The sequence below is a fragment of the Aspergillus ruber genome (assembly GCF_000600275.1).
Source record: "Aspergillus ruber CBS 135680 unplaced genomic scaffold scaffold00022, whole genome shotgun sequence".
Taxonomy (NCBI): Eukaryota; Fungi; Ascomycota; class Eurotiomycetes; order Eurotiales; family Aspergillaceae; genus Aspergillus; species Aspergillus ruber.
Window position 1 is genome coordinate 89,214 of NW_024467318.1, and position 23,357 is coordinate 112,570.

A 23,357-nucleotide genomic window follows, 5' to 3' on the forward strand; every position below is an offset into this window, starting at 1 on the left:
AACTGACATGTAGGAAGTATATATTCGTAGCATACAAATGTGGCTAATAAAAGAAGAAAGAAATACCAAGACATAGTAGATACAATCCATAAAAAGTCTAGAGTATCGCCTAGTAGTTAAGGTAGATTGCAAGATCTAATGACCAGTGCTATTGGAGCTCTGTTCATCAGTCGGGGCCGCAAGACTCTTCTGAGGTGCTGGAGTAAGAATCGAAGCAGCAGGAATCAAAGGTGCTGCGGGGTTAAGCTCCAGACCGAATCCTGGCTTGTCCAAGATAGAGACATCAAGGTATCCCTTGCTGGGAATGGGCTCGTTCAAGAAGAGGTTTCCAAAGACAGGCTCGACGCTCTTTCCATCAGCCGAGTTGGCCAGGTATTCTTGGAATGGGGTGTTGGGTTGGGAGACCACAAAGTGGTACGAGTATGGTCCTGACGCATGAGGAACGACAGGGAGGTCATAAGCGGCGGCAAGGGCAGAGACCTTGAGAAGCTCAGTCATACCACCGACCCACATGACATCGGGCTGGAGAATGTCAAGGTTACGGCCTTCGACCAGTTTCCGGAAGCCGTAGCGTGAGAACTCGTGTTCGCCGGTAGTGAACTTGACTGTGGGATGGGCTCGCTTGAGCAGGGCATGGCCGTCAAAGTCGTCAGGAGTGAGACATTCTTCCCACCAGTCAATGTCGATACCTTCTTTTTCGCATCGCTTAACGAGCTCAATAGTGTAGGGCACATTCAAGGACATGTAGCAGTCTACGCGCAGCGGGAAGTTGGGACCAACACTCTCTCGTTGCTTGCGGAGGTAGTCAACATTCTTCAACAGTCCTTCTGTTCCCTCATCGGGACCATGAGGCAGAGCCACCTTGGCTCCAGAGAAGCCCATGTCCCTGGCTGCTGCAGGTTGTGGGCCGGTGCAGTAAAAGTCAAGTCGCGAACGAGTAGCACCTCCGATGAGCTTATAGACCGGCTCGTTACGGACCTTGCCCAAGAGATCCCAGATAGCTAGGTCGATTACTGAGATGACTGCCACCGGGAGACCCTTCCGGCCGTAGAACATGGAAGCGCGATACATCTTTTCGAAGAGGTCATTTGTATCTCGGGGGTCTGTATACGGTTGAGCAGGTTTAGCTTGACGCCTTTCAGGACATGGTTGGAGGACTTAGTTAATCGCACCTGCGCCGAGCAAGAACCGCTCAAAGTGCTGCTGGACCAGCCAGCACGCCGGAGGGCCACCGAATCCTGTCGCAAAGCCCTTAGTTCCATCAGTGGCTTCCAGTTCCACACAGAAGGAACCCAAAACGTTGATTCCCCATGAAGTTCTCGAGCCACGGTATTGCGCCCATCGCGTCATAGGTGTAGAAATGTTGCTGTCGATCAACCAATGGCCGCCTTTGACCTAGACATGGCGGATTGGTATTCAGCACGAGTTCCTGGACCGCATCCTATCTCGCAATTTAACCTACATTGTGGTAGTCACCGCCAGATCCAACTCCATCGATGAGAAATGTCCGCACTTCCTTGATGCGGGGAAAAGAAGAAGCAGTTGTAGAACCCATGGTGATGAAGGCAGAACGTTGTAGTGGGTGTTTTAAACAGTCGATGCTAGAAGAAGAATTGAACAGAAGAACACCACTGATCACAAAAACAAAGGGAATTAATTGTATTTGAAGCCGGAATCACTGCGCGAATATCCTCGGATAGGACATTGCTCGGGGTATTGCTCCCCCGAGATCAACGAATAACCATTTCCCCGAGATGTATCCTGCACCGGCATTGTCCTGGGCAGTGAAAAGGACGGCTCGAGGAATTCTCTCGCTTATATCTTGGAGTCATTATGACCATAGCGAAACTATAAAATGATCAAATAGTATTTGCTATTTCCGTCTGTATCAACAAATAACACATGATATGGAGATGCCAAGATCTGATATGCGGGGTTGGTGCCTGGCTCCGATTTGTGCCTCAGGCATCATTACACCTGCATCTCATTTTCCTTGTCCAATTCTTCTTCGTTATTCTCACAATAGTTGGGTTCTTTCTTGCAAGTGCGTTTTTCATTCGCCGAGTGATTTGTCGGACGTGTATCCACACGCATAATGCCATACTATTCCCCTTTGGAGCCGCTTATCCTCTACTCCCGGTCTCGCTAGAACACCATGCCGAACGCAAGAGCTTCTGCCCAGAACCACGGCGATCAGGATAGAGACCTAAGTGCAGATGAACTCTGGTCTGCTGCAGAGAGTGAAATTAACAGCCGTCTCACTTGGAATGGTTCGAACGGACTGAAACGAAAGCGTCCGCTTACTGTGTCGTATGTCGCTGTCCGATGATTACTCGCAGATCCTAAATCTGACGCAGCTATCAGATGCGAGCTGTGCAAACAGAGAAAAGTCAAATGTGGTACGTAGTCTGTAATTGGATTGTTGATTGCAGCATATCTAATCTGGGGTCAACTATCTAGATCGAGCACAGCCTAGTTGTGGCTGGTGTTCTCGCAATGGCCAATTGTGCGAATACAAGGAAAGAAAGAAACCCGGCCTCCGAGCAGGGTATGGAAAGGAGCTAGAGCAACGGTTGGGTATGTCCTTGTATAATTGTGGGCAAGGTTGTTCCGTATTAATCTAATATCGGACGAACAGACAAGTTGGAAAAGACCGTTCAGTCGCAAGGTCGTCTTATCGAAACACACATTCTTCAGAACCCCCGGTTGCTCCCTGATCTGCCTCAAACCGGTTCCTTTCCCTATAGCTCTCCCTCGGAGCCTTCTGCTGCCCATAAGCCAAGTCCGCTCAATGACTTGGTCCGAGAACCGTCTTCCCTGCCGACTCATCCCTCTCAAGATACCCCAATTCTCTGCCAGCATGACTACACGGACAATGATTCATCATTGAATGTACCGGTGAATTTGTTTTCAAATCAAGCGCGTTCATTCGCAGATCCAGAACTTGAACTTCCTCCATACGACTTGCTGTATGCACTGGTTGATCTCTATTTTGAGCACGTCAATCCATGGTGCCCTATTCTTCATCGTCGGACGACCTTGGACATCTTCTTCGGGCCATCCCCTCTGGCCGAGGAAGACCGTATGGTACTCTATGCTATAGTTGCAACAACTCTCCGATTCTCTACAGACACTCGCCTCAACGAACGAAATAGGAAGCAGTACCATGACTCATCCAAACAAAAGGTGCTTCTCTACGGACTGGAGAACTCATCCGTTAAGGCGCTGCAGGCTCTGGTAATACTAGCACTTGATTTAGTTGGTTCATCCAATGGTCCGCCTGGATGGAAACTTCTTGCTCTCATAGCAAGGTCCGTGGTCCAACTGGGACTAGCAGTTGAGCCCAAGTCTCGTTTAGTCGCCCCTGTCTACCCTTCCATCTATACACTGAGAGCGGTTGTCCTTCCTGAACCAGACTCATGGGTCGAGGAAGAAGGCAGACGCCGGTTGTTCTGGATGGTATATCTGTTGGATAGATATTCGACTATAGCAACAGCTTTCGATTTCGCCTTGGATGACAAGGATATTGACCGCAAGCTTCCATGCAAAGATGAATATTTTGTCAAGAACAGGCCTGTGGAGACGAGATGGTTCTGTCATTCCCACAACCGAACTGAATACATCAATCGTGCGGAGAATGTCGGATTTCTGGGTCTTTATGTCGAGATACTAGGCATTCTCACGCGCATTCATCGTTTCTTGAAAAGGCCGGTGGATATCGCGTCATTGTCCGATGTCGAAGAGTGGCAAGCAACTTATCGCAAGCTTGATAGTGAGTTGACATCATGGGAGTTCAATCTCCCTACTGAGTATGCATACGAGAATTCGTCTCGACTGTTCAGCGGGTCAAAGCATGCTCGGGGTTTACAGTGTGACTGGGTGCAGCTCCATGCTGCTTATCAAACGTAAGCTCTTCCCTATTAACACAAGAAGCATTAATGACTAAGAAAACCCACCATAGAGCTGTGATCCGTCTTCATTCATCCGCTGCATACCCAACAACCCGCTCCCCAATCTTCACCCCATCATACAGCGCCAACCAACGATGTCTCTTAGCAGTCGACAACATCCTCTCCGTAACTCGCCTAGTGGTCAACAACAAGCTCCTCGACAAACTCGGTCCCCCATTCGCCTTCACCCTGTGGGTCTCAGCCCGCCTCTTGCTCGTCCACGGATCCACCATCGCGCACACAGTGAGCCCCGACTTTACTTTCTTCGTCGACACCCTCGCCCAAATGGGCATGTACTGGAAGGTAGCAGAGCGGTACAGCTCGATTCTACATCGCGTACTAGATGAGTACGGCGAGTACCAGCAATCCGGCGCAATAGATGACGAACGTGCCACACCATCTACAGTCAAGATATTAGCGGATATGCGTCGCTGTGCGTTTGATCTGGATTTCCTTATCTCGCGACAACCGCGCTCGTCGCCAGCTAGTAGCAGCCAACCACCGATGCCATCGACTGCAGGGCCCTTGCGGAACCTTGCGCCAAATGAACTGGAATACCTTGACGTCTTTGGCTTCTTCAATGTACCCCGTGTACCTCCCACGCGGGCTCTGGATATGCCTAGTCTCGACGTCGAGGTAGCAGGTAGCAATAATCCATCGCATATGCATGGGTTAGCTGGAGGAGCGGCAGATCCTATGGATGCAGCCGTGGATGGCCATTCATCGAATATGAATGACTTGAATATTACCAATTATCTCATTCCGACTCCAGAGACTGATTGGTTGTTTCGGCAGACGGGGTGATGCGATGCATCCTGTCAGGTGACGGCGCGAATCCGTTCTAAACATACACAAGATAGTGTATTCATAGCATTTACATGGTAAAGGTATAGCATGCACGTTAGTATAGCATGTACATTAGAACTTTCAATCAAGACATAACATCAAATATCAGCCTACCCTACCGTAGCCCCATAAGAAACATTCTTTCCATTCATGAATCAAACATATAGCAACACATTTTATCAAGACAAACATGTACGTATCTAACCCTGATGCTTCGATAATGCAAATCCCATACCCAAACAATCAACGCCACACCCAACGGCCATGAAGTATGAAGTGGAAAAATAAAGAGAAGCCCAAACAAGTAGAGCAATGCAATGAGATGATGGATTACCAGGTTATGTAACTTAGCGCTTACCAGGGCTTGGTTCTTCATCAGCCGGTTCGATTCTAACAAGGACTTCTTCAAGAAATCCTTCCAAGAAAGACGACACGTCTGCGCCCATTCCGATTGGTGCCTCTTGATCTAACCGCTCGATCCTGGTAAACATCCCGGATATGTCACTCACAAGCGACTCAATCATATCGTGTGCATATTCGCGACGTTCATGAAGGTCGATCACCTCGCTGCTCCGCTCATTGCCGACGTTCCGTCGAAGACGGTCCATTCGGCGGGAACGACGGCGTATAGCTGCCTTCAGTGCAGGAACAAGGACACTATTCAAAGCTGTGACCTCATTTGATGACGATGACGGTCTGGTTTCGTGAGAGCTGGCATGAGGGAAGTTGTTTGCGTTGCTGAAAGCGGAAACCGTAGGAGATTGCGGATTACGCGTTGGCGTCAGCGGCTGCGGCGGCCTGCTGATATCGTGTGAACTGACACCGGCTGCTCCGCGATGGTAGTTGGCGTTGTTGAAAGTGGACGTCGCAGGAGACTTCGGTGACTGCGTGTTACGCGTTGGTGTCTGTGGTTGCGAAGGCAGTTGCGGTGGTGGCGACCTGTGTTTGGGGGTTGGTGGAGGGCGGACATGGGGTTGAGCAAATGCTGGCTGCTGGGGACGTACATCTGGGGCTGGCATGAAGCCCTGACTGGGGATCTTAGGAGATTTATGTGGGGGTGGTGATGGGATGTGTCCTTGACGTGGAGATGCTTTCACAGGCTGCGCTGGAGGTTTTGGGGAGAGCTGTTCGGTTGACTCTGTCTTCAGTTCTCGGGAAGATAATCGGACATCCGCCGGGTGGTCAAGCTGAAGGAATCCTAAGTCCTGTACCAATGATTGCTGTAGTTCCCTGTCGTAATCGCTTGTGCCAGGGCTTTCCTTTTGCGAAAATACGGTGGGCCCTTGAAGGTGTGTAGGTGTTTGGGGCACGTTCTGTATGGATATCGGCTTTACGGGTGATGGTGGAAGAGGCACTTTCGATGGTGACGGATTAGGAATAGCTTGGAAACTGCTCCTTTGCGGCGGCATCGGCTGAGGACCGCTGGGTTTCCTATGTGGTGCTGCCAGTTGAGGGCCACTGGGCTTCCTTTGGTTCAATTGGGGTTGGTCACTCAAATCCCAATCCACATGTCCTTGGTTTCGGGTGTTTGTATCTGCGTCTTTCATCGGCTTCAGACCTGCTCCGCGTACTCCAGGACGGACAGTACCAAAGTCCCAAAGATCATCGTCTTCCACTTCTTGACGGGCTGCCTGTTGAGTTGGTGCATCATGAAAGGACATATAACTAAAGTCAGGCGCCTGCGTCTCACCAATATCTTTATTCTTCTCATTTGCCTTCTCTATTTGCCAGCGTTCATGGCGTTCGATCAACTCGGTTAAATATGTAGTCCTTTTAGCACGCTTAATAAATGGATGCTCGAGCAGTTCCCTGGCCGAAGGTCGTTCTCTGGGATCACGGCGCAAGCAGAGTTCGACAAAGTTCTTGAAATATCTGCTAAACTCGTCTCCTTGTAAGATCGGCGGGTGGTTCTTGGGAATCAAGAATAAGACTTTCATAGGATGGATGTCAGAGTAAGGGGGCTCTCCACAAGCTAGTTCAATCGCCGTGATCCCCAGAGACCAGATATCGGCCTTGTAGTCGTAACCAGACTGCTTGATGACTTCCGGGGCCATCCAAAAAGGCGTACCAACGAACGTATTCTTTTTCGTCATGGTTGCTGATAACTGTCCAGAGACGCCAAAGTCTGCCAATTTCACCTGACCATCTGCGGTTAAAAGAATGTTTGCGGCTGACATGGCTGTTAGCTTATGTGCGCAATATTGGGAAGATTGCAGATTCAGATGTACCTTTGATATCCCTATGTAACTTCTGATCATTGTGGAGGTATTCCAAGCCACGAAGCAATTCCCTGAGAATGATCATGATGTAGTCCTCCGATATTTTTCCGGGACGCAGCAAGTCTGAGCAGCTACCACCAGAGCAAAACTCCATGACGATCCACAAATGGGACCCCTTCAGGAACGAACCATAGTATCTCGTAACATGGGGAGAGTTGAGTTCAGAGAGAATCGCGATCTCCGAGATAATATCCTCGACGTCGTCTTCGGCATCTTCGACATCAACGACTTTGATCGCGACTGGTTTACCATTCCGGTTATCGACACTAGCGTATATTCATCGCGTCAGCATTGGCCACAATACATGGGACGCAGTGACCGCGCATTCAGTCAGGACATACCCTTTGTAAACTCGCCCAAAGCTTCCACCACCTGGACAGCCAAAGTTTAGTGATCCCGGTCTGTATGATTGATTTCGCACTTTCCGATTACACACCAATGCAGCTCTGTTTCGTATAGATGGATTCAGGATCCACTGGTCCTTCCATGATTGCGGTTTCAGATCACAGGAAGTGATTGATCATTAACCCGGGTCGACACTAGACAGCATTAATCCTGCGGGGTGTAAACAGAACGGACTGTATGAAGTAGGGAGGATGCACGAAAATGTGACAGGGAATGCAAAATGCAAACATATAGGCGAATAATTCACTGAATGACTTCGTCAAACAAGGAGATACTCACCAGTCCACGCGGTACGGATAAGAATAAACCGAGAGAGTGCCGCTGATATCTAAATCAAGCAACACAGAAAAGAAAAACACATAAAGATAGGCCAGATCACATCAATTAACTATAGCTTGCCAGAAACTGATATCAGTACAAAAGCTCCGAGGGAGGTTCGTTGCTGCCCTGGCGTGCTCCACTTACTTATTGTTTATCGGGCTGGTGGGATCGGGTGCTGTAAGCCATCAATCAATAACAAAACAACGACCTTTTGCGCGACTCAATCGGGAGGAATCACAGCCAGTGAGATCGGGACAAGAAATGCTCTGAGACCGGTGTCTCTGTCTGCTTTTTCAGGGATTAAAACAGGCGCTGGCAGCAATGCATGGAAATGTTTCCCTTGCGTTTATCTTGGAAGATCGAACCAGGCGCCGGGACAACCGCGGGGCTTATTCTGCCGGGCGGTCGGCGAGATCTCCGCACCAGTCACGGGCGGTGTGTGGAACTGGCGCTATGCCCGATTTGGTAAACAGGTATACTCGAAGTATTACATTCGAGATAATAATATATTTGAATTAAGATTGCTATTCTTGTCGACACTCTAATCTTTCTTCATACATACTGAATCATTACACTGAGAATCGGTATATGACATATGTATACATGTCTTGGTAAGAATGTAGGAAAGTTGTCCAGCTCTGTACTGCGAAAAGGACAAATAAGGAGACATGGTCCCAGCCTTGTCTAAACACCTGGTATCTTCAAGCCCAATACAGACGTAGTTAGTATAAAACGTCATTAAGACCCCCTCTTAATCTTCGTGATACCCGATCATAACTGTTCCGTTCTTCAGCCCAGCATCTGCGACACTTTCGTCGAGCTGGTTGATCAGATTGCGACCCATAGCATTGAGCTCGAATGTAACACCCTTTTTGTCCTCCAGAGGGGGGTCAGCCTTCAGCCATTCATAAATACGTCGTACAGGATCGGACAGAGCAAAGCGCCGGATCACTCTTCCAGATGGATGTCGGAATTGTATGCGGGTGGTTGTCGTTGGGTCAGCGGGAGGCTCTGTATGCGGCCGGTCTGCTGGAATCGATGCGAATAACGAAGTCTCAGGATCGAGTTCTTCTTCCTTCGCTCCAACCATGCTGACGTCCTCCGCTTCAGGGGCTTTGCCCTTGCCCTTGACATCTTCGACACTGCGAGTCAGTTCATCAGGATCCTCCACCTTGGGGGTCTGTGTTGCTTCTTCGCCCAAGCTATTCCGCATCGCCATTTCCAACATCTCTTCTTCCGTCATAGCATCGACAGTCTTCTCCTTCTTCTCAGGTTTCCGCTTTGCCACAGGATTCCGCACGTTGACCTTCAAACTGTATCGATCAAGGAACTCGTGAAGTTGGATTAGAAAATCGGCTACCTTAATTACGGGAGGTCCCTGTGACAAAACCTTCATCTGTTCGCCGGTCCGAGGGTCAACAATGGCGATATGGGGGTAGTTGTCGCCGACATCGTGCGCCTGGAAATAATATTGCAGATACAGCGTCGCACGAGGGTCGTCTTTGGAATACTGTAGAAAGACAAAGTGCTCTCTGATAGTTTCCTGAACGGTCGAGTCTTTCCACAGGTCTCTGTTGAGGAGTTGGCAGTCGAAAATCGACGAATCTTGAATGTTGATCAATATCCACTTCTCGTTCTCGCGGCCTTCCTCACGAGCTGCATCCCACGGAAGCCTCGACATAATCTCAAATGGTGGCCGGTACATTTCAGCAAGCATGTTCGATTTATTCGACGTTTCGGAAGCACCTCCGGTAGCTGCTGCGAGCCTCTCGCGGTTGGCCTGATCGGAGTCTTCTGCCCATATAGACGAGGTATCGCGTTGGTTGAAAATGCCAGGTCGGTCTAGAACGCACGCAAATTCAGTAACCTAGAGCGAGAATGAACTTGAGAAGCGAAATACTTACTGCTTCGTTGACCACGAGATCGCAACTGAGACAATATACTAGTATGCATGCCATCATCGAAATCTTCCTCTGGTCCCACCAAAGTTTCTGTTGTGCGCGCCATCGGTGCCCGCACATCATCTTCTACTCCTGCACCTCCTCCACTACCACCTGCACCGTAAATTTCTTCCTGAAGACGTCGTGCCATAGCCTCATCATCTTCATAGGCCGCTGGTGGTGCTGGCCGGCTTCGAGGCGCTGATCGTGTTTCGTCAACGGTGACATCGTCATCAGAGTCGATATGAACGACGCCAGGCTCATTTTGGTGACCAGGAGCTCTTTGAGGCTCAGCCGTCGAAGGCTCATCTGTTAGAGGTGCACCTCCGTTTTCGAAGTAAAGCGACATAGCCTGCTCGATGTTGAAATCGGCCAGTTGCAAGTACTGGCTTGCCAGCCCCGGACTGGAGCCGGTGATCTCAGAAAACTGAGCCACCACGTCGTCGTTCATGGTGTGCTATGTGTTGAATACTCCGACAACGGAAATGGTAGGGAAGCGTAGAGGCAATGGCCTGTGGTGAGGGGAATGTTGAAGATTATACTGATCAGCCAAGGTTGAGGCGAGATCGGATAAGGCAAGAATGTTAACGCTTCTGGTGGAAGATGATTAGCGAAACCCACGGACAGCTTCAGTGACAGACGAAGTGTCCACGAAATGGAGACATAAGTGTCAGAATTGCTTCAAAGAATTGACTCTTAACAATCATCTGCCAAAATCGGTGACGCACTTTGCCCACTAAGATAATCCGGTCCGATCCCTTGTGATCTGTAATGATACCGTATCTTATATAAATTACATACGGTCTATGGTCACCGACTGGTCCCTAAAACGCAGTTCATAATTTGCACGTGACTTAATGCGACGCGTGACGCGAAATGGTAGACGCGACTAGAGCGCATGCGCGCCTAAAAAGGAATAATGGATAATTGGCGTTACGTCGAGGCACATCCATCGCACTTGCTCTCCGCTGCTACATTCTCCTCCTCGTTTGCTTCTTCCACAAGATCAAGTAAAATCACCATGGCAGCCACGGTTTTGGGAAAGCGCTCACGGGGTGCTCTGCAAACTGAAGGTACATTTCAATCGTCCCTTCCTCACGACGTTGTACATCTTATTGATACTAACGACATTCGTCACAGTACCTGCATTACCGGTACGCACTTCCAGCAAGCGTCGGTCGCGGACACCTCGCATTCTTCAAGAGAAGGATCAGTCTCCGGTATCGTCACCACGCCAATTGCGTTCCCGAGGGAGGAAAAACAGCTCGATCGCCGAAGAGAATGATCAAGAAAACGACACAGCCGAAAAGATTGCCCCTGCTGCTGAGACTAGACGCTCTAAGCATACCGTTCAGCCGACCACATCCCCCGTCAAAGTCAATTCGAATCTCCAAACGACGTCAAAGGCCGTGAACGGTAAGACTTTTTCTTCCCTCCAGTCGAGGGGTTGCGTTGAATTCAAGCTAATTTGCGGCAGATGAGAACGCAAACCCCATTGGAATCAGAACTCCTTCCAAGTCCCGGTACCAAGATGTACTCGAATCGCCTCCTATTACCCCAAGACATCGAGTTCAAGTTGGCGCTAAGTCCTTGACTCCGCGCACTCCCCGACATATCTCTACACCGACAACTACGACCTCGACTACAACAACTCAGACGGTTTATACGCAAGCTCGGCAGCTGTTTGCTCGGGGAGCGAACTCTGGTCGGTTAATTGGTCGCGAAACGGAACGGGAGAGGTTGAAATCGTTCATCGAAGATGGTGTAGAATCGCAAACAGGTGGTTGCTTATACGTCAGTGGGCCTCCCGGTACCGGCAAAAGTGCAATGATCGACGAAGTATGTCAAGGGATGGACTTTTCGGCCGTGAAGTTTGCGCATGTCAACTGTGCAAGTATGCGGGGACCTCGTGATGTCTATAGCAAACTCGTTGAGGAATTCTGCGACGATTCGGAGATCTTCAAGAAGAGTGAGGCGGACCGACTGAAAGCCATGTTTATCCCGAACGAGTCGGAAGACGGACTGTTTTTTGTTACTTTGGATGAAATCGACCACCTTCTCACTTCGGACGCTGGGGTACTACAGTCGCTTTTTGAATGGGCGTTGCACAGCAAGTCTAAACTCATGCTCATTGGAATTGCCAACGCGCTTGACCTGACAGATCGGTCTCTTCCCCAACTCAAGGCGAAAAACCTCAAACCCCGACTACTCCCATTCTTGCCATACAACGCCAACCAGATCGCCAATGTGATCACGAACCGTCTTCGATCATTGCTTCCCTGTGATCAAAATGCTGAACCAAGCTTCGTACCTTTTGTTCAGCCGGCCGCTATCCAATTATGTGCGAAAAAGGTGGCTTCTCAGACTGGTGATCTACGGAAAGCCTTTGAACTGGTTAAGCGCGCCATCGATCTCATTGAGCAGGAGACTTTGAAGAAGCTGGAGAAGCAGAACGACGATTCACAGACTCCATCCAAGACTATCCTGATCGAAAACAAGAACCTATCAACCCCTACAAAGACACCACAACCGAAGGATTCGACATCAGTTTACACTGCTCTTAACGCACCTCGAGCTAGCATTGCCCATGTGGCACGCATTACTTCATCTGCTTTCGGACAAGGCACTGTTCAAAGACTACAGAATATCAATCTCCAGCAAAAAGCAGTTATCTGTTCGTTGATAGCACTTGACCGAAAGCGGCGTGAAGGCGACATCACGAGCACACCGTCCAGAACCAAGATCTCCGCCCCAACGGTTAAGCAAATTTTCGACACGTACTGCGCGTTGTGCCGGAACGATAACATTCTCCACCCTCTCACGGCGACCGAATTCAAAGATGTGCTCAGCAACCTGGAAACTATGGGCTTGGTTGGTGAATTCCAAGGCCGTGGTCGGGGAGGTACGGTTGCCGGTGGCTCGGACCTGACACGTACCCCGTCAAGATCTACTACTTCGACACCTATCAAGGGCTCAGATGAACAAGGACTTGTTTGTTTCGTATCGCAAAGGGAAATCGATGGCCAAATTGCGGGCCCGGGAGAGGGCATCTTAAGAAGGTTGCTCTCAGGTCAAGGACTGTAAAGATGGTGGCCGTTTTTTGCATATCTGCCTTGCATGCATATGGCATTTTTGGAGTTCGAAGATTATGCATCCGGTCTTTCATTTTAAGCATCAGTCTGACAACCTTTTGGATATACTGGAGTTCATGGCATTTGTCATTTTAGGTTAGTGATTCTTAGCATAGCATAACGACGAAAAAAATTGGATACAATTGTTAGAACTGCTCTGCTATTCCAGCAATGCCTTTAATTGTAGTCAGTAGCGTTCCATACTTCAGTTGGATGATGGACTGCGGCGTCCACGTCGCTTATGCGGGCTATGATCCCCCCTTCTTTGTCCATTTAAACCAACTTTTAGCCTTTATCCATCATTTTATTTAATTGATAAACAGTGGTTTTCAGTACTCAAATAATAACGTTTCTTGCGAAATCGGGTCTATTCAGGAATATGCATACTAAAAAAATCTTAAAACACACGAGGGAAGTTGGTACTCAATTTCAACAGACCATTCATACTAGGCGATATACAATATCCCTAGAGAAAACAAGTCGTCAAAGCTTCAAATGCTGTACAATAAATTACATGTCAAAGCTCGCTTCAAACCGAATCAACCGGTGTCAGACAGAAGGGGACAAAGGAAAGAACAACATTTGAAAAAAAAAAAAAAAAAAAAAAAAAAAAAAAAAAAAATTGCAGTGACAACAAACGATAAAGCATATAAACTGGGTATGTGTATAAGCCGATCAGTGGTGAGGGTTATAATAGGAATCTTTTCAAGAAAAACAAAAAAGAAACCCATAGAGCACTGCAACCACATTACTGGCAGAACGTCAAAAAGTCCAAGTAAAACAGAAAAAAATGACTTGGAATGCGATGCGTGGGCAAAACGAGAATTTTCCTTAAGTGAAACCACGTAAAAGTCATCATAGTCGAAACAAGACCGAAAGCAGTGGAAAACTGGATAATCGCATTTAATCGTCATCCATAGGCTTATCCTCTAGGGTTATGCGATTGGGTTCACTCTCTGCAATGCTGTTCCGGTTGCTGTTTGTGCCTACAGACATAGGGAAGCTGGACACACTACCGAGACCAGGCTTGCGGGTAAACTTCAGACTAGAACGAGAGATTGACGTGCGCTTATCAGCGTCGCTTGTAGTGGAAGTGTTCACCGGTGCTGGTGTAGGCGTGGGAGTGGGCGAGTCGTCTGTCGCAGCCGCTGGCGGCGGTGGAGGGCTAGATGTGCCCGAGGTGCTAATGCTCGCAGCAGCAGAGACCGGGGAGTCGTCTGGAGTGCCATTGGTTGCAGATTCAGCAGCATGGATGTTCACATTCGTCATTTGCTCGGTTCCAGTGGGAGAGTTATTGTTGCTGGGGACATCCAGGCTGCTTCTCGTCATGGTTCTCTTCTCCGTTGGGCTAGTCACGTTGATCGGGAACCGTCTGGTTTCCGACGCACCGCTGGAGCGGTCCCGGCGATGCTTGCGGGGAGGAGCTGGACTGTGACCACGGCTGCGGTCGACAATGGCACGGTTCCGGGCTTCCATGGCCGCACGGCGGTTGCTCTCGTCGGTACTGATGGCACGAGGACGGCTGTTCGTCCTTCCAAGTCCGTTCGCGCTAGACTGCCGCTTCAATTCACCAAAAATCACATCTTTGTGAGCAAAGAGGTCTCGGATCAGGCGGTAGCTGTGACGCTCGTCCATGGTCAGACTGCTCTCCCAGCGCGGCCGGAGAACGCACTGTGACAATGACTGGGCGAGCGTCGAAACGAACGTCTCGTCAGCAGAGGTCAAATCAATCAGGCGCGTGATATGGGTCATTATGGCGTCAAGCGTAGCGATGTTGTTGAGACGGAGTTGCCCGAGTGTACTCTGCAAGACCTTAATCCGTCCTTCTTCCGTTGTTTCATGAGCAGTAGTCGAATAAACCGTCTTGACAATTTCGTAAACTTGGGAAGAAACTAGGGAATCGGGCAGCTCAAGGAGGTAGAGCTTCAGGACGCTGACAACAACGGGAATCTCAGACTGCTCCAGCACTTCCTGATAGTCCACCTTGCTGTTGTTCAGTGCATTGCGAAGACGGTGTGTTGCCTCCAAAGGAACGTCATGGAGCCAGATGGCACGACGTGCCTCGTCTCCTTCAAGTTCGGGGTAACCTATATTTCAATCAGCACGGAAAGATATTACACGTGGATAGTCAATTACTTACGGTCGTCCAAGTAGGTCAAGATCGAGGTTAGGAGGATAGGAACCCGCTTGCGGTCAGCTCTTGATCTGGCTTCAAGGTCGACACCAAAGTTTTGGTCTTCAACCGAGCCATAGTAGTTCTCATAGGCCTGGACCCGAGGGACAAAGCCGCCGGTCCGGTAGTTCTCAAGGAGATACCGGAGGTCTCCTAGGGGCTGAATTGTTTCCTGGTATAGCATCATGTGGTCGACGGTGCTTTGCAGGTTCGGGATGACGTTACTGATCGCACCAGAGAAATCCAAAACAACTGACTTGATCGCCTTGAGACGGTCGAGCTCGCATTGTTCCATGAAGCGAAGGTTCGCGACAATCTCTTCCTCTAGCTTGCATCTTATCTGGTCAAGCTTGCGTACTGCAGCCTTGTACCGTTCATCCGCTTCATGGGCTTCCCTGTGCAGCTTCTCTGCTGGCGACTCATTCGGATACGGGTTGTTGAGAGGGTTCCAGCCAGCAATCATCTCCGAAACGGACGCAATCGGGGAGTCGTTACCACCGTCTTCGCTTGAGGCAGCCGACGTGACGCGCATCAGTGGTTTCTTCTTCTCGGGCATGCCGGTTATTTGGAAGACCTTTGCGCGCCACTGATAATTCATCTTCGAGCTGTTGGCGAAAGTGTTTCCCATGTTACCCACAAGCCGGAGGAAGCCGTTTTCAACAAGGTCTTGACCAATCGTTTCCGCATAGGTGAGACTAGTCGCATTCATGTACTTCTGGGTGTACTCGACGATGTCTGCACCAGTCGACGTGTTCTGATAGGTACCCATGATAGGCACCTTGACATCTCCCACCTTGATATTCTCCAGCATATGCATCAGAAGTTTCTTTACTTCCTCCGGCGGATAGATACGATCCCCAATCTCAACAGGTTCTTCTTCCTCTGGTTGTTTTTCTGGAAGGACAAGTCGAGGAGTGTTCTTAGACTGGGGGCTGTTTTGGGGAGCCTGGAAGGCAAGCTTGTTCTCTTCCTCCAAGTCTTCAACCACACGGCACTTGTTGAAGTAGTGGCTCCGCAACTTCTTAACAACCTCTACTTGTTTGGTATGTTCCTTGATGCGCGTCTGGAGATCATCGTGCGAGAGCTGAATCCGGGCCTCATGCTGGCCGCACCAACGCCGGAAAGGCGAGACAACGAGTTCGCGAATATTCGATGCTATCTTTTGATGGTTCTTTGCCGCCTCAACCATCTCGGTGCGGACTCCTTCGTATGCCTGGAAAGCGAAATACCAATATCAGCATGGGTCTATTGACCAATGAACAATTCCCAAATGATACATACCTTCCTCACGCTGGCCCCATCATCCTTGCCAAACCCGTTTGGCATCCGGTCCACGCTCGGCGCAATTTCTCCCAACTTAAGCCCATACTGCTCTTCCGCATCCGCACGCAGAGACGCGACAGTAAAGATCTGCCTATTTTCCACAACACCTTGCTGTAGCTTTCCATAAAGCACCCCCAAACCCGAGGCGTAGTCGGGAGTCCAGAACGAATCCGCGAAACCCGGCATTATGAACAGTTCGGACGAAACCTAAGATCCCCTCCAGCGGTTTCCGTACACGTAGCAAAACCAGATCGAATGGTGTAACCCAAGTCGCAGGGATGATAAAAATTCAAAGAATGCGGAGATGCAGTAACCAAGGGCTTTTAATTGTGCACTCTGTACACGTAACCAATGAACTCCGAAAAGGCAAACTAGTTGCCAAGCAAAGGAAAACCAGCCTTTTGTTCACAATATCGGTTCGAATTATCAGAATTATCACCCTGAGGTATCGGCTCGGAGAGGGGAGGGACTTCGATGCGAGGGCGGCTAGAAAAAGAGCGAGAACCGTGGATTGAAGCAAGCCAAGCGCCGGAGTAGCAGCGGCAACAGCAAGAAGGCGAGAAGGAAGGCGACAAGAGAATTAGAACAACCAGAAACAAAACAAGAAGCAAAGGAGAGAAAGCACGAAGAAAAGGGGAGCAAGCAAGCAATGCGGCCGAGTACAAAAGGAGAACAGGTCACAGATGGACTGTCAGGGCGAGAGTGGTTCTGCCTGCAGCAGGATTCTTTCTTGTTGGCCGATGACTCGAGAAAGAGAAGATCAAATACTGATACACCGCCCGTATTCGTATCGCTCGGTATCCGTATCGTAAATCTTTTACCGACCTGAAACTAGTCTATCACGTGATTCCTATTTATGGCAGCGTCTATTTTCTTGTGTGGTTGCGAAGAACCCACAAAGGTAAAACAAGTGGTATGTTATCCGTAATAGGAGCGTAACGGCTGTACCGGCGTGACGGGTCCAGGATGCAAACACGCCAAGGCTGGAGAAGTCTAGAAGTGGATTATGTAAGAAACGTTGGGTTTAGTCTGTTAAAAAAAATTAGGATAAATTAAGATACATATTATCATTATAGACAGCCTAGCAAAAGAATTTATACGTCTTCTTCCACCAAGGCCATGCGGCCTGCTCGGCCCGTTCCTCATTGATTAAGTGTTGAATGTCGAGATCTCGACGACCCGTTTGCAAATCCATATCCTTGGCACGCATAAATGGAGACCGAGTGTAGATCTTATATAGGATATAAAAGGCTATGACAACTGGAGCAGCCAAATAGCTCTGGAAGAAACTCTCAACTCTTCCAGACGCAGTCATCTCTCCGTAGTCAACAGGGGCAAATCCAACCCAGAATTGCGCAACGAGCACAAGACAGTTGAAGATAAACCCCACCCAGGATCCAATTACGCCTGGCTGAGAGCGGAATGGCAGCTCGTCTAGGCTATATCCCTGGGCCTTCCAGCCGCGGCGGAAGCGGATATGAGCCAGACAGATGGAACCCCAGGTAAAGATAGATGAGAGACCAGAAATGGCCAGCATCCAGTTGAAGGCGTCTTCTTGCTTATCGGATGCTGCCAGGAATGCGAGGAGCCCTAAGACTGATGCAACACCTTGTGCAACAAGGGGGCGGCCTTTGCGGTCGATATAGGCCAGGATTTTAGGTGCTTGACCCTGTTCAGCCAAAGCGGCTAGGGTTCGTGATGACCCATAAACAGATGAGTTACCCACAGACAAGACGGCAATCATGATCACAACATTCATGACAGAATCGAGACCAGAAATGCCAGCGTTCTTGATGGCAATCACAAAAGGGGATGCCCTAGCATCCGCAGAGGAACTCCCTGACGTCAATTGATTATCGTTATACGGGACCAAAAGTCCGATTAGGGTGAGGGAGACGAGATAAAAAAGCAAGATACGCCAAAACACCTGCTTAATCGCCGTTGGCAGGCTCTTCCGGGGATTCGCAGCTTCGGCTGCAGCAAGGCCAACCAGCTCAGTACCAGCAAATGCGAATGCAGCATTGACGAATACACTGCAAAGACCCTTGAAGCCATTGTGAAATGCGCCTGGATCATGCCAATATCTCCCGCCGATATAGCCACCTTTCGGGCCTCCGCCGCAGTTGAGGATAATACCAAGGATGCTAATTCGCTTATGAGCACAGTTCATGGACTCAAAATGGCGAAAAGAGGGTATACTTACATGAAGCCAAGCACAGCAATAACCTTGATCATTGAGAAGACAAACTCCGCCTCACCGTATCCCTTGACGCCAAACATGTTGATGACCACTATCATTACCCAGAATATCGCAACCCAGGCAGCGTTCGAAATGTTCGAATCCCAGTAGTCGATGGTAATTGAAGCAGCAACGATTTCTAGGGGGAGGACAATGAGCCACTAAAGAATTAGGATTAGTTTTTGTACAAGCAGAGGAGCTGGGTCTTCAATAGCGTGGAACTATGATCGCCACAGGTCTTCACCATGGGATAAAATTGTATGTTCCGCATACCTGCATGGCATAGTTCCATCCCATCGCGAAGCCCCATGATCCGTCGATAAATCGAGTAGAATAACTTGCGAACGATCCCGCAACAGGAAAGAGGACAGCCATCTCACCCAAGGCGTGAACGGTGCAGTATAACATGACGCCTATTAACCCGTAGGCAATAAGGACGGAAGCCGGGCCGCCAGTAGACAGAACGTTTCCAGAACCGACAAATAGGCCGGTACCTAAGAAAATAAGTCAGTCAATGCATCAAAAGACATATTCATTATTGTCTTCATGGACAGACCAATACTCCCCCCGAGCGCTATCATTTGCATGTGGCGACCCTTGAGACGACGCTCTAGAGGTGAGTTTGCTGTGTTTTGAGCAGCATGTTCAGGGTCAACATTGCTGCCATTTGCCGGGGGTTGGTGGATGATTTGCGCATTAAGGTTTCGCTTGAAGCTGTCCAAAAACCGTTGGCCGAGATTTTCTTGAATAGACTCTGACTCGCCATAGCTTGGAGGCGGATCACCGGACCCTGCTCGGATTGTCTTTGGCTCTATCGCATCTTTCTCCATGGTGCAATGTGATGTTGTGGGGTAGACGGTTCAGGGCTTGAGCATGGACAATACGACTGGAGGTTTGACAACGCTTTTTGTTTGCAATAAACCCAATATTTTAAATGTAAAAATGTTAGAAGAAAGAAGTAAATAATTAATAGTAGTGATAATGAATAAATCAATGAAAAAGAAATGAAGATGTGTGACGGGGAAATGCCGGTATAAGTATGGCCGACCAGTCGCGGGAGATAACGCATTATTATCATCAACAACTATATCGTATCATGTTTCGCCTCCTTTCACCGGGATATTAGCAATGATAATAACGCTTCGGGTTGCATTTCATCTGAACCAAGCACAGTCCTCATGAGAAACTAAGGAATTGTCTCATAGACAACCTCGCCTCTGCCCGGGCAATTACCACATTGAGAGCACCAAGAGCCGTACCAAGCCGTTGAGTATATGGGAGAAAATATAGAAACAACGGTAATTGGTGAGAGCACAGCGACCTGTACGGGGGTTTTCCTCGCACAGCTGCCTCGGTACACTTGTAGCCCAATCATCTCTCTAATATAAACGAGCCGGCTACGCGACCAGCCATATCAAAACTAATTTACGGTTTATCCCAAAGCCTGCCTGCAAAGAGCCATGCAAGTGTCACGCGCATGGTTCCACGTTGTATGATCGAAGTATATCATTATCGCTCGTATAGATCCTCTCAAAACGCTGCTTATCAGTGCTTCAGCTTTCGCCAGTAACCAGTATCATGACTAATGACTCTGGTTGGCTTTAGCTGCTATCAAACAGCATGATATGCGAGAATAAACTAGGGGTATGTACCTGTATGCCTCTGATGGCACTGTTGGTTATCAGTCGTAGTGGCGGACTAGTCCCAGTCGGGTATCTGTCCCCGCTTGATACCTCCGTACATAAATTTTAGCCAATCAGATCGCGTATATGCTGACTACGTTCCCGTGCTCAAGATAAGAGCGTTCTTAGTGGTTTCATTGGAAGAAATATAAAGTACTTTGTATGGAGGGATTCAAGCGAATGGAGGAGACTTAGCCACGAGTCTGGTAGGTAGGGCTCGTGCGCGCCACACGGTCTGTTCTCAGATACTCAGAGCTGTGCTACTCTGTATGCATCCCGGCGTACTCCGGTCAGAGTAACACGGAGTATGGTATACTTCGTCCGTCCCGGGGATGCATAAAGCAAAAGATGCATTGAAGGCCAGTAGTGGGATGGGAGGTAAACGGCATAAGCAAGTGGCTCTCATAGACCCAATGAGGCTCTCTCCTTTTAACACTATGACAGCTGCCTACTAGCCGAGATTCAAGATGTGCATGTGTCTGTCTCTTTTATTTACCCCAACAGTCGCCTTCGCAGCTCTATCACTTCTCTGAGAAAGGGGAGACGCAATTACCCGGTAGTATGCATGCTTTTGAAAGGCTTTTCGCTAGCAAATGAGTCAATATGGGAATCTGCCTCGCGCATTTCCTATGTGGAGAGACCACTTAAGCTTATCCGGGGTACTTTAACGAATCGTAACAAAATACAATTGATCTGTCATTATAGCTTCTCTATATGAAGTCGTTCAATCATCACCAGCAACGTTCTTTTAGTCATAGTCGACAATTAAGATGAAACATGACTTTAGGCGCCTGGCCCTTCTCCTCCGGGGATCAACTAGACAGACAAGTTAGCTTTCTGGGTGTATAAAAACATAATAGTTAATCATACCATGCAGATATTGTTCCCGTTCAGCAAGATCTTGGGAAGCTGGGATTTGCCACCGGCGTAATCACTATCCCATATTAATTCAAGCTCGCAGTCATATACGATAAAGATGGAGCCATCTCAAAAGAGTCTTACAATTCAGTCACATCTTCCAGCACCATGTCTAGCAGAGCATCAGTAAATGGTCATCCCTCATAAGAAACGAAAAAGGCGACTTACTGACGTAGTCATCGAATCCGAGCAATGTCCCAGAGAACTCTGTGCGGTCATTAGTTCACAGCGTTTTAATTTCGCGACAATTCCGCTAAAGGGTGAGATTACACACCCTTGTCACCCTTCATAACAACCCAGATTCTTGAGCCGACACACTTGTCAATCAACTCTATTGCATCAGGTCAGCGGCAATGTTCGCGGATATCAGATATTTACACGAACCCAAAGGAAGCAGTTGCGACGCCATCTTGCCTGAAGTGTATTGAACCTTCAATAATCTGCAATTATCTATCCTGATAATAGGCGTCGACTGATATGCTTGGACAAAACGCAATATAAAGCTGTTGCGGTCCCTCAATGTCCCATCGGGCATCTTGGCGTACGTCCGGTTGATCTTTTTATCCGACACCGGTGTTTAGTCCAAATCTAGTCTAGCGCTATTTACCGCTCGATCACTCCACATGAATTGTACGCTTACTCCGAGTACATCTCTCAGGTACTGTTCCTGCTAGCGGTAGGGGTGCTTTATATTTGTTGTAAATTGGAAAATTGGTTATTTCTTGGTTTCCCTATGTCCTTATGTCCACTTGAATAGCCGATCTGTATACAGCCCCGGAAATCAGCGATACTTTTATGGCTTTGTCCATTAACGAGAAACACATGGCCGGGTCGAGGAACTATTGATATCTCCTACCTACTTGCGATCAGCTAGGATCTTCAGGGCAACAAGGTCCAGATATAATGCGCTTCTATCGATCGGTAAACGTTATGAAGCCATGGAATGGGAAGGTCTTATTCAATGCCTCAAGGGTTCAAAATGCGAATTTGCTTGCGTCGGGAAGACCATACGGCAGCTGGACAATTGGACCAACATGTCGAAGTTCTGCTGTGTTGAGCAAGGGGCCTGTTGGGGGTCATTTCACAACCAGTCCGCGTACTCTTCCAATTGTTATAAATGGAAGAAACATAAACGCTTTTCAACCTATGAAAAGATCATATAGCACGGGATCGGCTACATTCTCAGTTGCTGAACATGGGAATGGACCCCCTTCTGAGTCTTTAGGGACTCATAAAATCACGCAAACCACGTCTTCCGTGTACAGAAATCAGACAAAACAGACTGTCACGACGGGGACCGTGGCGCGACAGCGAGTCACTACGAACCCGATCACACCTAAACCTCCTGCAACAAAGTACTGGAGTCATCATTTGCACAAAGCTCCAGGCGGAAATCCAATTATAATACACTACTGCAGAAGTCTCCGAACGATGGAAGACGTGGCTCAGTACTTTCTGGGCGACAAAGTAATAGGATTCGACATGGAATGGAAGGCCTCAGCCACATATGCCGACGGCATCAAAGATAATGTCTCCATGATCCAAATCGCAAACGAAAAGCGAGTCGCGCTGTTCCACGTTGCCTCCTTCATAGGAACGGACCCCAAACATTTTATTGCGCCTTCACTACGCCAGATTATAGAATCACCCAATGTCACAAAAGTCGGTGTTCACATCAAAGCAGATTTTACACGCCTACGCAGATACCTCGGGGTCAACGCCCGAGGCATTTTCGAACTCAGCCATCTGCACAGACTAATCAAATATTCCCAATCGCAGCCGAAACTTGTCAACAAGCGCCTGGTCAACCTCAACGACCAGGTCGAGGAGCATTTTGGACTGCCTTTGTTGAAAGATGCTGAAGTACGATGCAGTGACTGGACTCGTCCTTTGAACTATGATCAAGTTCAGTATGCTGCGAATGACCCGTATGCCTGCATCTGCTTGTACAAAGTTATGGATAGTAAACGACAAGAGATGATCCCTGTGCCTCCACGACCGGCACATGCGGAATTGGATTTGCCAATTCGCCTTGCGGAGAAAACGCAAAAGGCGATCGCGGCCGAAGAGGAAGCAGCCGCAGAGCTCGATGGTACTAACAACCCAGACGCCGATAGAAATGCCATATAGGTCCCTGTTGTGCTGGATAT

At 48.7% G+C, this 23,357-nt stretch overlaps 9 protein-coding genes across 9 annotated transcripts; 3 read left to right on the forward strand and 6 right to left on the reverse strand.

Moving 5' to 3' along the window:
• Positions 1 to 9: 9 nt before the first annotated feature.
• Positions 10 to 1,812, reverse strand: EURHEDRAFT_414437 (L-rhamnonate dehydratase). The gene is made up of 3 exons (XM_040782432.1): positions 1,463 to 1,812; positions 1,173 to 1,395; positions 10 to 1,103 (listed from the first exon to the last, which is right to left on the reverse strand). Exons 1-3 carry the CDS (start codon positions 1,553 to 1,555, stop codon positions 136 to 138), a joined length of 1,284 nt encoding a protein of 427 aa, XP_040636930.1. The 5' UTR covers positions 1,556 to 1,812; the 3' UTR covers positions 10 to 135.
• Positions 1,813 to 1,974: 162 nt separating this feature from the next.
• Positions 1,975 to 4,890, forward strand: EURHEDRAFT_504476 (putative C6 transcription factor). Its single transcript, XM_040785813.1, has 5 exons — positions 1,975 to 2,310; positions 2,365 to 2,399; positions 2,461 to 2,577; positions 2,639 to 3,905; positions 3,962 to 4,890. Exons 1-5 carry the CDS (start codon positions 2,156 to 2,158, stop codon positions 4,752 to 4,754), a joined length of 2,367 nt encoding a protein of 788 aa, XP_040636931.1. The 5' UTR covers positions 1,975 to 2,155; the 3' UTR covers positions 4,755 to 4,890.
• On the reverse strand, positions 4,848 to 7,847 carry EURHEDRAFT_414440 (putative Ste20-like serine/threonine protein kinase). Its single transcript, XM_040782433.1, has 5 exons — positions 7,758 to 7,847; positions 7,512 to 7,630; positions 7,417 to 7,447; positions 7,025 to 7,341; positions 4,848 to 6,966 (listed from the first exon to the last, which is right to left on the reverse strand). The coding sequence occupies exons 2-5, from the start codon at positions 7,561 to 7,563 to the stop codon at positions 5,144 to 5,146; spliced, it is 2,223 nt and encodes a 740-aa protein (XP_040636932.1). The 5' UTR covers positions 7,564 to 7,630; positions 7,758 to 7,847; the 3' UTR covers positions 4,848 to 5,143.
• A 445-nt stretch (positions 7,848 to 8,292) lies between these two features.
• On the reverse strand, positions 8,293 to 10,461 carry EURHEDRAFT_414442 (DNA-protein crosslink repair co-factor UBX5). The gene is made up of 2 exons (XM_040782434.1): positions 9,706 to 10,461; positions 8,293 to 9,643 (listed from the first exon to the last, which is right to left on the reverse strand). Exons 1-2 carry the CDS (start codon positions 10,190 to 10,192, stop codon positions 8,553 to 8,555), a joined length of 1,578 nt encoding a protein of 525 aa, XP_040636933.1. The 5' UTR covers positions 10,193 to 10,461; the 3' UTR covers positions 8,293 to 8,552.
• A 238-nt stretch (positions 10,462 to 10,699) lies between these two features.
• On the forward strand, positions 10,700 to 13,030 carry EURHEDRAFT_482912 (AAA family ATPase CDC6). Its single transcript, XM_040785526.1, has 3 exons — positions 10,700 to 10,814; positions 10,882 to 11,157; positions 11,219 to 13,030. Exons 1-3 carry the CDS (start codon positions 10,763 to 10,765, stop codon positions 12,823 to 12,825), a joined length of 1,935 nt encoding a protein of 644 aa, XP_040636934.1. The 5' UTR covers positions 10,700 to 10,762; the 3' UTR covers positions 12,826 to 13,030.
• A 745-nt stretch (positions 13,031 to 13,775) lies between these two features.
• EURHEDRAFT_460678 (GTPase-activating protein RGD2) lies at positions 13,776 to 16,554 on the reverse strand (the record flags this gene model as incomplete). The annotated part of the gene is made up of 3 exons (XM_040784667.1): positions 13,776 to 14,959; positions 15,013 to 16,258; positions 16,327 to 16,554. The coding sequence occupies 3 exons, from the start codon at positions 16,552 to 16,554 to the stop codon at positions 13,776 to 13,778; spliced, it is 2,658 nt and encodes an 885-aa protein (XP_040636935.1).
• A 795-nt stretch (positions 16,555 to 17,349) lies between these two features.
• EURHEDRAFT_414445 (amino acid permease GAP1) lies at positions 17,350 to 18,900 on the reverse strand. Its single transcript, XM_040782435.1, has 3 exons — positions 18,881 to 18,900; positions 18,572 to 18,768; positions 17,350 to 18,512 (listed from the first exon to the last, which is right to left on the reverse strand). Exons 1-3 carry the CDS (start codon positions 18,884 to 18,886, stop codon positions 17,450 to 17,452), a joined length of 1,266 nt encoding a protein of 421 aa, XP_040636936.1. The 5' UTR covers positions 18,887 to 18,900; the 3' UTR covers positions 17,350 to 17,449.
• Positions 18,901 to 21,064: 2,164 nt separating this feature from the next.
• On the reverse strand, positions 21,065 to 21,746 carry EURHEDRAFT_414446 (RNA-binding protein LSM5). The gene is made up of 6 exons (XM_040782436.1): positions 21,592 to 21,746; positions 21,482 to 21,538; positions 21,376 to 21,414; positions 21,292 to 21,319; positions 21,160 to 21,223; positions 21,065 to 21,105 (listed from the first exon to the last, which is right to left on the reverse strand). The coding sequence occupies exons 1-6, from the start codon at positions 21,740 to 21,742 to the stop codon at positions 21,073 to 21,075; spliced, it is 372 nt and encodes a 123-aa protein (XP_040636937.1). The 5' UTR covers positions 21,743 to 21,746; the 3' UTR covers positions 21,065 to 21,072.
• An 802-nt stretch (positions 21,747 to 22,548) lies between these two features.
• Positions 22,549 to 23,250, forward strand: EURHEDRAFT_439794 (3'-5' exonuclease; the record flags this gene model as incomplete). Its single annotated transcript, XM_040783458.1, has 1 exon — positions 22,549 to 23,250. A coding segment is annotated over one exon (702 nt), but the record flags the coding sequence as incomplete, so codon positions are not given.
• Positions 23,251 to 23,357: the final 107 nt, after the last annotated feature.